Genomic DNA, 14,371 nt, shown 5'->3' on the forward strand with positions numbered 1-14,371 from the left:
TAAAAATAAAGGTGGAACTATGCTAATAAAGGAAATGGAAATATACGCACTAGGGAGCTTGGTGGACAGTGGATGGATGCATCTGGATGGCTGGCGCTATAGGGCGCGCAAGCGCGGGAACGCGCGCGCGCATATACATCGTGAAGCGCGGGAATGGTGCGCGCATGGCGCGCGTTGCGCGGGAAAGCTGCGCGTCATATAGGAATCACTGTGGATGGTACACAGAGTGATGCTGCGAGTTGGTGCTGTATACTCCCTAGTGTAAAGCGCCATATCACACTATGAGATGCACGAGTCTCTACACCGGGTTTCGAGTTTTGGGTTTCGGCACTTGAAACTCGGTGATTTGTGCAACAAGTAAAAAATGGACATGTTGTGCACATATTTTTGGGGTTCGGGGTTCGGGTCTTGGACCTCGGACCTCAGAACTCAATGATTTGTGTGATGTAAATGAAAAATCAACATGTTGCACGCCAGGTTTCAAGTTTTGGGTTTCAGCACTCAAAACTCGGTGATTTGTGCAATGAGTGAAAAATGGACATGTTGTGTACATATTTTCGGGTCTCGGGGTTCGGGTTTCGGCCCTCGGAGCTCGGAACTCAATGACTTGTGTAATATAATTGAACAATGAACATGTTGCACACCGGGTTTCGAGTTTCGGGTTTCGGCACTTGAAACTCGGTGATTTGTGCAACAAGTGAAAAATGGAAATGTTGCATACATATTTTCAGGTCTCGGGGTTCGGGTTTCGGCACTTGGCACTTGGCACTTGGTTATTTGTGTGATATAAATGAAAAATCAACATGTCGCACACTGGGTTTCCAGTTTCACACTTTGGCACTCGAAACTCAGTGATTTGTGCAGTGAGTAAAAAATGGACATGTTGTGTACATATTTTCGGGTCTCGGGGTTCGGCCCTCGTAACTCTATGATTTGGGTTATATAAATGAAAAATCAACATGTTGCACACTGGGTTTCAAGTTTCACGCTTTGGCACTCAAAACTCGGTGATTTGTGCAACAAGTGAAAAATGGAAATGTTGCATACATATTTTCGGGTCTCGGGGTTCGGGTTTCGGCACTTGGCACTCGGAACTCAATGAATTGTGTAATGTACATGAAAAATGGACATGTTGCACACTGGGTTTCAAGTTTCACGCTTTGGCACTCGAAACTTGGTGATTTGTGCCGTGAGTGAAAAATGGACATGTTGAACAATGGGTTTCAGGGTCTCGGGTTTGAAAAATAGCATAATAACAACTTTCATGTTTTCATTATCATTTGCCTATATTGACTACCGAGTCTGATAAGAGACCCCTTGGATGATTCATTGCTCAATGAAATACTACCTGATTGGAAGTGTGCTGGTTATCAGATATTCATTTGTCGACTCCCGGGTCCTGGAACTTGGAAGTCGGTATGGTTGACCCAAATTTGGGTGGTCGGAACTTGGCATCTCATAGGGCAACACAAGCTTCACACCCTGGATTCCAAATTCTGTAAGACAACCTGTGCACCATCAAAGGCCATGTCAGGAGATCACCTGCTGCTCCGGGAACTCGGGAACTTTGATTTATTACCTCCTCTGAGTACGGTTGACCCAAAGGTTGGTAATCAGAACTTGGCTTCTCATAGGGTAACACAAGCTTCGCACCCCGGATTCCAAATTTTGCAAGACAACCTGTGCACCATCAAAGGCCATGTCAGGAGATCACCTGCTGCTCCAGGAACTTGGTAACTTTGATTTTATTACCTCCTCTGATTTGGTTGATGTACAACTACCTCAGCTCCATCGTGTTTACAATTATGATACACATGGGCCCACCCATCTATATTTTATACCACCCTTGGCCCACCCGTCTAATACAACATCCCATACAACACCCTCGGCCCACCGGTCTAATTAATATCCGTCTGGGCCCACCCATATAATACAATATTGTATAATACCCTCGGCCCACCCGTCTAATTTAATATGTGTCTGGGCCCACCCGTGAATGTGATAACAAAGTACCTACCCATCTATCTCATACACATCTACCTTAATACACCCATCTGCATAATATCCAGCTACCTCGGCCCACCTGTCTACCTAATATTCATGTACATCAGCCCACTCATCTACTCTATATATCTCCTGCATGGGCCCACCCGCCTCCATCGGGAATAATTTGCCTCCCGGCCCATCCGTCATAGTCGAGGATATTTTTATCATGGGCCCATGGTCCGCTGGCCCGTATCATATGGGATATTATGCACGTCCGTTCCCTCATATTATACGGAAATAGGTCACTGTAATATGTGTCAAGCTAACATAGAATGAATGATATACTTGCTGATCCCTTGCTTGTGGCCATATGATCTGAATGCTTCCTCCTCCTCAGTGGCAGCCTCCTCAGCTGTGGGCAACATCCAAATGAGATCCTTGACAATATCTCATAGGACATCAACAGCATCCTCGGAGATATTAACCCTTTCAGCCAGAAATTTATTGATAGATGGTGGCAGTATGTTGGGTGCAACAAGGACAGAGACAGTGTGTGGCTGTGGTTGTAGAATATCATCCTTGAGAAGGCTGGTACACCGGAGAAAGGTGGTAAGATTGAGAAATGACATGGTGGCAAGCTGATCATGTTGCTGCATGGCAGCAAAGAGGGACGTGATGTCCATGGCCCATGTGTTAGTATGCTGCCCCTGGCGGCAGTGGCAGTGGGTGAAGTGTGGTGTGACTAGTGGGAGAGGCAGGTATGTGATATCAGCCATGCTTGGGGGGTGCTGGCATCTTCAAACTCTGTCAGAGCATCGCCACTTGTACCAAGACTTGTGCCCAGACATAGACTTATACCAAGACTGGCCATTTCAGGAACGTCCTCAAAGTTGCAGTGTTTGAAATAGGTTTTGTATGTACATATTTGGCACTAAGTACTGGGATGAAGACTCACTACATACCGCCAATTGGTTTGGAGTCTGGGGTACATCATGATAGTGCCTTTGCTTGTCTTTACGCCCAACTCATGTCCGTTCCTACATATTTATTACATGATATCATCCAATCATTTATTAATGATAGCCTCCATAAAATAGCCTAACCCAAGTGCCATATTTCACAGGTAGAGTATCATCACTTTGGTCGCCCCATTTCAAGTACCTCTTAGGTTATATTATACCTATAAGGGTTTTCACCTAAGGGGTGCTTTTAGATGGTCTGGCTGATGTTTGTTGGTCTTTCCACAAGTGCATAGGGTCTAAAATAAAATATGTTGGGGATGGTCCAACGATCAAAATAATTTTTGTGTGGGAAAGACCACCAGCCAACATTGGACCATACATACATGGGATTTTCCCATGGTGGAGGGGTGTTAGGGGTCCTCTTACCACCCAATTTTCTGTGCCAAAAAATGAAAGTTTTGGGTGCATTCTTGGCACCTAATATGCAAGCTAATGGGTCACATAATGACTGTAATTACTATTAGATATGTCTATGAAATAGGATTAGAAAACACAAAATGATCATTCATTCACTGCCCCCCCCCTCAGCCCAGGATCTCTCCCTTCTAAAAATGATGATTTATTCATGCCCCCCCTCAGCCCGGGATCTCTCCCCTCTGAAAATGATCACACATCTACCTCACATCAATATATCTATAAAATCACCTACACCTACAGAATCATCACTCAGGGATTGCACTATTCAGATATTGACCTACTGATGCCTGGTCTCAGCTACTTGCCTATGCCTACAGAGTCATCACTCGGGGAGAGGGAAGGACAACAGTAGATGGGAAAGGTCTGTAATCAATTATGGGACAGACCATGGAGGAAGGGAAAAGCCCGTAATCAATTAAGGGAAGGACCATGGAGGATGGGATAGCCCCGCAATCAATTATGGGATGGACCACAGTGGATGGGACAGGCCCGTAATCACTTTTGGGAAGGACCACAGTGGATGGGAAAGGCCCATAATCAATTATGGGACAGACCATGGAGGAAGGGAAAGGCCCATACTCAATTAAGGGAAGGACCATGGAGGATGGGATAGCCCCGCAATCAATTATGGGATGGACCACAGTGGATGAGAAAGGCCCGTAATCAATTCAGGAAGGACCACAGTGGATGGGAAAGGCTCATAATCAATTATGGGAAGGACCATGAGGGATGGGATAGCCCCACAATTAATTCAGGGCAGGACCACAGTGGATGGGAAAGGCCCATAATCAATTATGAGAAGGACCATGAGGGATGGGATAGGCCCACAATCAATTACAGGAAGGAACACAGGGGATGGGATATCTTTGTAATCAATTATTGTCACCCTTGTCCTTAGGTAGATCTACGAGGTGACTCATGATGACATATGTGTCACTGCCGACTTCTGTGGTGTGCTGATTGGAGTGCAAGGCAGCATGTTATATGCAGCATGATTTTAAGTGTATTACATGGTGGAATTGTGGAGAACTTGTCTGATTCAGCATGTAATTACAGTGACATTGTCATAACACGATCTCAATGGTATGGGGTATAATATGGTGTATACAAGTGTGGATTAGCATGACTCGATGAAATGTTGATATCAAAGATATAATGATGGGGGGGAGGGGTGAAATTTCTGTAGCAGAAGCTTACTGGGCCATTACAAGAGTGGGGTGTGTGATATCCACTTAGACGTGAGAAGAAGTATATAGATCTGCCACCTATGGAATGACCATGCTGTCGTGCTAAAAATTGAAATATTGGTCAATCAATGGAAGTGAAGTATAGTATGACGTGCTCACCATGACAATGTCCGCATCAACATCCATACACCACTCCAATTCATCAGCCACCTGCGAAATAACCATGCTTTCATGCTAAGAATTAAAATATTCATCAATCAAACGAAGTGGAATATAGTAAGACATGCTCACCACGACAATGTCTGCATCAACATCCATACACCACTCCAATTCACCAGCCACCTGTGCAATATCCATGCTTTCAAGCTAAGAATTAAAATATTTGTCAATCAAATGAAGTAAAATATAGTAAGACATGCACACCACAACAATGTCTGCGTCAACATCCATACACCACTCCAATTCGCCAGCCGCATGCACAATATCCATGCTTTCAAGCTAAGAATTAAAATATCTGTCAATCAAACGAAGTGAAATATAGTAAGACATGCTCACCGTGACAAAGTCCGCATCAACATCCATATGCGCCTCCAATTCGTCATCTGGCTGATGGATTTCCTGTAGCAATATTAAGTGAGATTGCAAGAGTAAAGGTGGGACATACCATTATGACGTCTCCATCAACATCGAACAAGAAATTGGTTATGACGACCATACTCCCGACTGATTTCTCTTCAGGCTTCTGCGTTCCCTGCAGCGAAAGATGTCAAATGTAAATTCACAATAACATTGTATGAACCACATATGTTGCGCTTTCAATCATTTCTTATAGTTAGTGTAGACAAGAGATGAAGATAATTGTTGAAGGTAGCGAAATGGGATGTATTCTGGAAGTTGATATCGAAGTCTAAAGCATAAGTCGGTAAGCAAACAAAGCTAGATTTGGATCACGGTAAGATTGTGCAAGGACTGAGCAATTTTGAGCATTTATTAAAATTATTGGGTCCTCGCACAACATCAATTGTTAAAATACACATTTCGAACATAAGATGAGGCCTACGTGTACCATAACTAACTCGAAGCATATGTGATGAGACAAACATGAGAATGCATAAGAAAAACATAACGAAAACATAGGCATAAGGAAACATATGAAAAAACATACAAAAGGAATAAGCATAATGAGTAGACATTGCCAGAAGTGGACAGTAACAAGGGCTGCAAAGTTAGTAATACTCATCTTCCTCGATGATTAGACGGCGATCAGGAGATCTGACAGTTGGATGATGATGGCGGCGCTGCAAGGAACTGGCAAGGGAGATTGGTACAACAGAGGAACTGGCACGGGAGGTCTGCACAGCAGAGGAACACAATGGCAAATGAGAATGGGAGGTGCTGACAATTTGTGACTGGGCCCACCCTGAATGTATATGGGAACTGATACAATAATATGACAGTTAGCAAACATATGTAGAAGTCAGGGTATAGCAACACACTTGTCATGCACCCTGACACGGTGCCTCCCCTCTACCATTTCATGCTCCAAGTCTTCAGTCTGCAGAGCAGATTGTCACAACCCAATAACGAATTAACGCTGGGCAGAGACTAGGACTCAAACAACAGAATAATCACAAAGAGAAGATAGGCAGCAGGTACGTCTTGGTATTGCTCACTTGGAGATACAAGAGGTTTGAACTAAAGAACTACTGACTACGATGAGCTACCTATATACACATATTGAAACTGAGATCGAAACTGAGTATGAACTAATTAACCAATCAGAATAATTAAAGGTATTGTACGATTCTATATATAACTATGATGTCATAACATGTGCCGCAGCCGCAGTAAGACTCTGGAACATTCCAAGAGTGTCGCGAGGCATGACGTCAACATCTTCGGCATTGTCCGATAGATCACGTGACTCTGGTAATTCTACAATAGACGCAATAATAGGAACTTCTTCAACAGTAAACACATTCTTAGGAACAGGCGCTGTGACTGGGCGCTTAAAGGACTTAGAATTTAGGAATGAATAATGGTTTGTATTTGGAACTCGTGACATTACCCCCTCTCTAGGATGAGCGTCATCGCGAATGAAACTAGGACGAATAAACTTTTTGCGCCATTCCAAAAACTCTTGGGTTTCGAACACCGATTTGTTAATTTTGCGGGGATTCAATGCCTTCGGATTTTGCCGGTGAAATTCTTGAACTTTCATCCGTGCATTCTCAAGGTTTTCCTCAGGTTCCCATGTCGCTTCTTCTATCGGATATCCTTCCCACTCTACTAGGTATTGGAGTTTTGATCTGTGCAGTCTCGAGTCTAGGACTTTTCGTACTATCCATTCGGAATCACCTTCTGATAAGATCTCTGGCGGCGGACGATGATGTGGAAGTCTTTGGACTAAGGTCGAGGGGAAATGCGGAGTGAGTAATTCTACGTGGAATACCGGATGAATCTGATATTTTGCTGGAAGGTTCAGGCGGTAATTTACATCACCCATCTTCTCTAGCACTTCAAACGGACCAAGTCGTCGATTGGAGAGTTTCTTATTTGGTCTTTTCTGACAGATATTTTTGGCATTGAGCCAGACCAGATCTCCTTTCTTGAATTGTGGTGCGTCTTTTACTCCTCTATCATAGAATCTTTTCATCCGCTCATTCGCCATTCGCAGCATACTTTCTGCGTCTTCCTTTGCCTCTTTCATTACATCCACTCGTTCATCAGCTGCAGGTACTTTAGAATTGGAAATTGGTGAAAAAGTAAACTCTGGATCGTATCCGTAGAGTACTTTGAATGGACTATGACCCGTTACAGTGACAGAGTTATTGTGAGCAAATTCTGCTATTGGAAGCCAGTCTACCCAATCATTTTGGTGGTAAGACGTGGACATTCTCAGATATTGCTCTACTTCTTGATTGATTCTCTCTGTTTGTCCGTCTGTCTGAGGATGATAAGCCATCGACATGTTCCATTTTATGCCTAGGTGTTTCGACACTTGTCCCATAAACTTGGAGACAAATTGTGTTCCTCTGTCCGATATCACCTGTTTCGGAGTTCCATGGTGTTTCCATACGTTATCTAAGAAAAGTTTCGCGATTCCTCGAGCGTCAACTTCCTTTTTCGTAGGCATGATGTGCGTTTGTTTCATATATCGATCAACGACAACAAAAATAGAATCGAACCCTTCGCTTTTAGGCAAATCTACTATCAAATCACAAGTGATTGATTGCCAAGGTCCCGCTGGTATTTCATTTGGTTTAAGCGGGCCATGTGGTTGCGTTGGGTGAATCTTCGTTGCTCTGCATCTATCACAGCCATCTACGTAATCGTGGACATACTTCGTCATTGAAGGCCACCAATAATTTCTGGAAATCAATTCTAAGGTTTTGGCATGTCCAGGGTGTCCAGCCGGTGGAGAGTCGTGAAACAACTCCAATATCTCTCGGCGGATCTCTTTATCATTTGGAACGTAAACCAGTCCTCGGAATAACACCAATCCATCCTCCACATTCCACTCTTCGACTCCTCTACGTAATTGTACCGGTGCTGCTTTTAGCATTTGTAGCGCTTTAGCGACTTCAGGCTCTCATTCTGTGCATTGCCTTATCTTTCTCAGCAATTGTTTTTCTCCTTGCACTAGAACTTGACCTCTTTTAGCAGCTTTTACAGTAAAAAACTCCGGTTTTAACAAAATACGATCAGAATTGTCGTTTTCTACCCCCCCTCTGTGGTCTTCTCTCTGAGAAAGCTTATCGGCCTTATCGTTGACTACACCAGGCTTATGTTGGAGCGTAAATTCATACTCCGCCAGGAACAGACTCCATCTGGCTTGCCTTCTTGTCAACTTTTGGCTCGTCATAAAGTACTCGAGATTTTTATGATCCGTCCAGATCTCCACATGGTGAGGCTTTCCCTGCACATAGTGCCTCCACTCCTCCAACACTCGAATGATTGCGAGTAACTCTTTGTCATGGATGTCATAATTTCTTTCTGCATCGTTCATTGACTTGGAGTAATACGCCACGGGGTGCCATAGGTCATCTTCCATCAGTTGAGATAGAACCGCTCCAGTTGCATAATCAGAAGCATCGGTTTCTATTTTCATCTTTTTCTCAACGTCAGGCATTACTAGGATCGGAGCTGATGTAAACCTTGACTTCAGTTCATCAAAAGCATCTTGCTGTTTCTCCGTCCAGTCCCATTTGACATCCTTTCATAATAAATCATTCATTGGTCTAGCAATGTCCGAAAACCCGAAGATAAATCTTCTGTAGAAGTTGGCAAAGCCCATAAATGCTTGGATATCTTTAACGCATTTGGGTACAGGCCATTTCATTACTCCTTCTACCTTCACAGGGTCCATTCGAACACCACCCTTCTCCACTATCAACCCGAGGAACTCGACTTCTGTCTGTTCGAAGTTACACTTTTCAGGCTTCAGATACAGATCATTTTATTTTAGTCGTTTCAGTACCTCTTGTACAACTTTTCAGTGTTGTTCTCTATTGCCATTCGTGAATATGAGGATATCATCGATATAGACAACTACGGTCTTTCCATCAATTAGATCTCTGAATATCTTGTTCATCATAGTTTGAAACGTGGCAGGGGAGTTTGTTAGGCCGAAGTACATTACGGTTGGTTCATGGTGACCAAACGGCATTTTGAAGGCCGCCTTCCACTCATCTCCTTCTTTCATGCGAATATTATTGTACCCTCATCTTACATCCATTTTGGAGTACATCGTGGCACCGGTTAAAGCATCAATTAAATCTTGAGATCTCGGTAGCGGATATGCATTTTTAACCGTCTTCTCATTGAGCTTTCTATAGTCCATCACCGGTCTTAACTTGCCATCTTTCTTGGCCACAAAGAAGAAAGGTGCTGCCACTGGAGATTGTGAATTTCTTATACGTCCCAGTGCAGTCTCGGCTTTTAACCAATCTTTCAAAGTGTCCATCTCCTTGGGTGACAAAGGATAGGGTTTCGCATTCGGCGGAAGATCGCCATCATCTTTAAGATCTATCGCATGATCCCATTCCTTTCTTTCAGGGAAGCGCTTAGATTCTTCTTCTGAGAAAACTCCCAGGTACTCGTGAAGCCAATCGGGAACCATCTCTTCGACTGATTTCTTCACCTTCATTGCTTCTTCTGCAACCTTCTGCTCCGTGGCAACCGAGGCTTTATACTTGATCCATTCTCCAGGATACTCTTCGTCTTCTATTTCCTCAACTGTCGCCCTCTTCATCGCCATGTCTTCTTCGTCATCCTCTTCTGTGGGAATCAGATCTGGCACTTCTTCTATCTTTTTTTGTTCTTTTCTTTTTTCTTTATTTTTTTTGTCTTTGTTCTTTTTTAGTAATACATTTAACCGGGCAATGAGAAAGTGCAAAACGTCCAGCGTTCCAATCTATTTCCGGGTTGTGATATCTTAGCCAATCTATGCCAATAATAACATCATCGCTTCCTAAGTCCGTAACCATGAAGGCTGCTTGATCCTCAACATGGTCACCGATCTTTAGACCTAGTTCAGCGTAATGAGTCATCGATCCAGCGGCATTTAACGAGCCATCAATATTTTTAACCGGAATGGGCCTTAATAATTTATGGCACCGGACTTCGTTCTTTTTCACAAACTTCTCGCTAATAAATAATGTCGATGCACCGCAATCTACCAGTGCTTTCACATCTGCTTGTCGGTTCTTTCCCTTCAACATGATCGGAATGTAAAAATGTTCAGATTTGGATTTAATATATACTTCTGATACATCCGAGAACGTAGATAGGATGGAGAAACGATTGTTCGGGTCTAAGTTCACAGACTTTGACTTCGACCCTTCTAAAAACCCTTGCCTTCTTTGGAGCTGACCCAAGCTTTGAACCAACTCAGAATAGGGTCTTCTTCTTTTGGCACTGTAGTAGCCTTCACCTGCACTTTTGGTGCAACTGCGTCTTTGCAGTTTCTAGCCATATGGCCTTCGCCTCCACAGCGGTAACATTTGAAGGATCCAGTCCTTCCTTGAGGTTTTGGAGCACCTCGCTGTTTGTTGGCGTCGACGTCCATGGCGTCGCTTTCCCTGCTTGGACCAGGTTTGTATTCAGGGGTCCTGGGGCCTTGTTTAGGGGTCCACCAGGTCATCTTCTTCTTGTCCGCGTCTAGCTCTTCGAAGTTGCGTCCGATTTGGATCGCATGTTCCACCAGTTTCTTCATGGTGTTTTTGTCCTCGTAACGGACATGAGCGAGCTGTATTTTGACACGGTCTTGAAGTCCCAATCTGAACTTCTGTCGCTGGTCATAGTCGGAAAATGAAGTGTGTGCAGCCTTTTGTCTGAAAGCGGCTGCGTACTCTGGAACTGAGGAAGATCCTTGTCTAAGGGATTCCAGTTCTCTGATCACTTTTCCTTCACGATCTTCTTGCCCCCACATGGCTTCTAAGTCTTCCAGGAATTTCTCCACGGTCAACTTTTCATCTCTGGTCTTTCCAAGTTTAGTGATGTAGGGTTGCGCCCATTTGGCTGCAGTTCCTTTCATGAATGAAAGCATCACCCCGATCCTTTGGCCTTCTTGGATGTTGGGCCATTGCGCAGTGTATAGCGCTACTTGGGATATCCAGACCATGAGTTCTATGGAGTCTTTTTCTCCTGTGAAGTCCTGGGGTTTGGAGTACTTGATGGAGGGGGAAGAGTTCGATGAAAGTAAGCTAGCTCCTGCAGAGCCGAATGATGGTTGTTGAGACTGTATTTTCACAGTCTCGTTTTCTTGCATTTCTAGGCGTACGCCCAGAAGTCTGTTTGCTTCTTCTAGAGCCGCATTCTTGGCTTCTAGTTCCGCAATCCTGACCCTAAAGCTGTCTGCTTGGTTTGCAAGTGACATGTGGATGTACTCGACAATTTCTTGTGGAGTAGATGGTAGTACCACCGGTGCAGGAGTGTTTGGTAATTCAGACATAGTGCCAGTTGTGTTCTGGAACCCAATTCACTGATGTCTGTTGAAGAGCTGCTCGTAAGGGCTCTTCCGAAAGGGAATGATGGTGAAAAGAGAAAGTTATGTAATGAAAAACTGAAGCGGTCCCCGATATCTGATCGGATCTACCACATACTTCAGGATCAAAGGGTTCTTTAATCAACCCAACCGATGCTTCCCTAATGCTAAAAAGAATACGTAACTATACTCGATCGAGTGGGAAAAACTAGGGACAATGCAATCTCCATTCTGAGGGTACAAGCCTAGGACAAGTTATCACTCTTCCAGCCGAAGCTTACAAGTGCAAGTCTCACTAGGGTATGTCTCTAAATCCTCGTAGGTCGAAAGCACGGTTTGTCATCTAGACAGTTCCGCTATTGACTTGAAACGAATGCCTACGTGCGTATGAAGAAAGGGATAGGTAAAATGAAACTATAGTAACATTGAGCAGGCAGGGTTTTGGGCCAGCACTCAAAGTTGCAGTGACACGCCTAATGTCGTGAACACCTCCATATACTGGCGGCTGCGGTAAGACAGGGCCTGGTATAGGACTACTAACTAAAAAAGATGATAGGTAGAGAAAATGCGCTCAAATGAGCAAAGGGATGAAATCAAAAAGGTCGCGGCGGTTAAGCCGGGCAAAAGTATAACGGTTCTGTTTTGGCTGATGGTGTGAAGATGACTTCCAACATGACCAGGCGAAAGAGAAAGAGATGCGAGAGTGTAACGCGAGAGTCGGAGTCTCCTATAGTTCAAACCTAATGTCACAACCCAATAACGAATTAACGCTGGGCAGAGACTAGGACTCAAACAACAGAATAATCACAAAGAGAAGATAGGCAGCAGGTACGTCTTGGTATTGCTCACTTGGAGATACAAGAGGTTTGAACTAAAGAACTACTGACTACGATGAGCTACCTATATACACATATTGAAACTGAGATCGAAACTGAGTATGAACTAATTAACCAATCAGAATAATTAAAGGTATTGTACGATTCTATATATAACTATGATGTCATAACATGTGCCGCAGCCGCAGTAAGACTCTGGAACATTCCAAGAGTGTCGCGAGGCATGACGTCAACATCTTCGGCATTGTCCGATAGATCACGTGACTCTGGTAATTCTACAATAGACGCAATAATAGGAACTTCTTCAACAGTAAACACATTCTTAGGAACAGGCGCTGTGACTGGGCGCTTAAAGGACTTAGAATTTAGGAATGAATAATGGTTTGTATTTGGAACTCGTGACACAGATTCATAATGGGGCCGAGTCCATTTTCGAATATCTGGATTGTACATTGGCATAACATTGTTATATGCATGTTGATGTCACAGTGCTCCATTGTGGGACGGCTTGTATCAAGAGCGGGACTGGACATGCGAATAATCTGAGGTTGTCACAGGAGTTGATGAGTGTGAAATAGGAGGGGGAGATGAGAATTGTGAAGATGGCATTGACAGTGACGAAGGCAGGAGGTCATCAAAGACTCGGTTAGTAGGTCGACGCAAGTGTGGGGCTTCCTGGGGTGGCGATGAAGGCAGGAGATCCTCATGGATAAATTGGTTGGTATATTGATGAGAGCTCGGAGCTGCATTGTTGAAGCACAAAGCTGTCTGATTGGAGCACAAAGCTTCCTGATTGGGGTGTGAAGCTCCCATAGTTGAGCATGAAGCTCCAATAGTTGAGCGCGAAGCTGCTGAATTAGAGATTGCGGGTTTTTGGATTACCTCATTGGTGCAGTGTCTAGGAGTGTCGTCTTGTGGAAGGTCCTTGATGAACTTCTCCGAGTCTTGGAGGGTGTGAACGACCCTACCGTCAGTGTCGATGACGAGCGGGATGAGACACACGTTTGAGGCCTGCATCTCAAGAGCAAGAATATCACCTGTGGTTGTGATATCAGCTTGTGTATGATTTGCAGTATCCAATACGTACTTTCAGGCCATCTGCTGATATGCAATACTACGCTTGGCTCCTTTGCAATCGGCTCCTTCTTCCTTCCCTTGTCACCTGACTTCTTGGACTCGCCTTTGCGCTTCTTCACCTTCGCTGCCTCTGCCTCGCTGTTGTCATCATCATCATCAAGGCCTAACTTGGCCTCATACATGGCTCCAAGATGAATCCTGAGATATGGAGCAACCAACGCATGTAGTTGACTTGCAGATAGAGCCTTGAGATCAAAATCGGGGCCAGGCGGGGGAACACCGGCAGGCCAATCATGTATGCAAAGCTTCTCGGCATACAGGATGTCCAACATGGTCAGCCACCTACTGTTCAAGGTTTTGAGAGGGTGGCCGGCCTCAGCTATACAACATATAGTCAGTACAGTAGAAATACACTGCAATTAAACGAACGTACCAAATTTCTCACTGATCATTATGGGTGCCACCTTTCTGTTCCTATCCCTGGCTGGCTTGCTGTTACACAAGAGGGTACTGTTCGGAGTGGTGGAAGAAGGGGGAAGCAAACTGAAAGTCTTGCCTTTGGCATGTGTGGTGTAGAAGAGAAATGGGAAGTGGGGGTAATATGAGTAGTATGAGATAACTCAAGTAGTCCTCGATGAGTGAGATATATGTTGGCCCAAGGGGATTGCTACTGAGAAGGTTCCTCTAAGTGTATAATATGGACGGAAACACTGAACCGGGTGCCTTAGTCAAGCCTGGTAAGGCACACAACGATGAGTGAAGTGCGAGTGGGTGAAGGTGACGTGAAGTGCTGATGAGCGACAGTGGCCAATGATAAGCGACGGCGCGCGACTTATAACGGAGGTGTGCGCTAAGCAG

General features: G+C 44.4%; 3 protein-coding genes across 3 annotated transcripts; all 3 read right to left on the minus strand.

The window, feature by feature from the left end:
• Nucleotides 1-2,435: 2,435 nt before the first annotated feature.
• F5891DRAFT_1198229 (uncharacterized protein) lies at nucleotides 2,436-2,762 on the minus strand (the record flags this gene model as incomplete). The annotated part of the gene is made up of 1 exon (XM_041368597.1): nucleotides 2,436-2,762. The coding sequence occupies one exon, from the start codon at nucleotides 2,760-2,762 to the stop codon at nucleotides 2,436-2,438; it is 327 nt and encodes a 108-aa protein (XP_041217690.1).
• A 1,535-nt stretch (nucleotides 2,763-4,297) lies between these two features.
• F5891DRAFT_987120 (uncharacterized protein) lies at nucleotides 4,298-5,435 on the minus strand (the record flags this gene model as incomplete). Its single annotated transcript, XM_041377862.1, has 7 exons — nucleotides 4,298-4,381; nucleotides 4,772-4,846; nucleotides 4,904-4,978; nucleotides 5,036-5,110; nucleotides 5,168-5,230; nucleotides 5,277-5,363; nucleotides 5,412-5,435. 7 exons carry the CDS (start codon nucleotides 5,433-5,435, stop codon nucleotides 4,298-4,300), a joined length of 483 nt encoding a protein of 160 aa, XP_041217691.1.
• A 7,514-nt stretch (nucleotides 5,436-12,949) lies between these two features.
• On the minus strand, nucleotides 12,950-13,965 carry F5891DRAFT_1198233 (uncharacterized protein; the record flags this gene model as incomplete). Its single annotated transcript, XM_041368598.1, has 3 exons — nucleotides 12,950-13,473; nucleotides 13,524-13,892; nucleotides 13,947-13,965. The coding sequence occupies 3 exons, from the start codon at nucleotides 13,963-13,965 to the stop codon at nucleotides 12,950-12,952; spliced, it is 912 nt and encodes a 303-aa protein (XP_041217692.1).
• Between the last annotated feature and the right edge of the window lie 406 nt (nucleotides 13,966-14,371).

Source organism: Suillus fuscotomentosus (assembly GCF_016647785.1).
Source record: "Suillus fuscotomentosus strain FC203 chromosome Unknown F5891scaffold_145, whole genome shotgun sequence".
Classification (NCBI taxonomy): Eukaryota; Fungi; Basidiomycota; class Agaricomycetes; order Boletales; family Suillaceae; genus Suillus; species Suillus fuscotomentosus.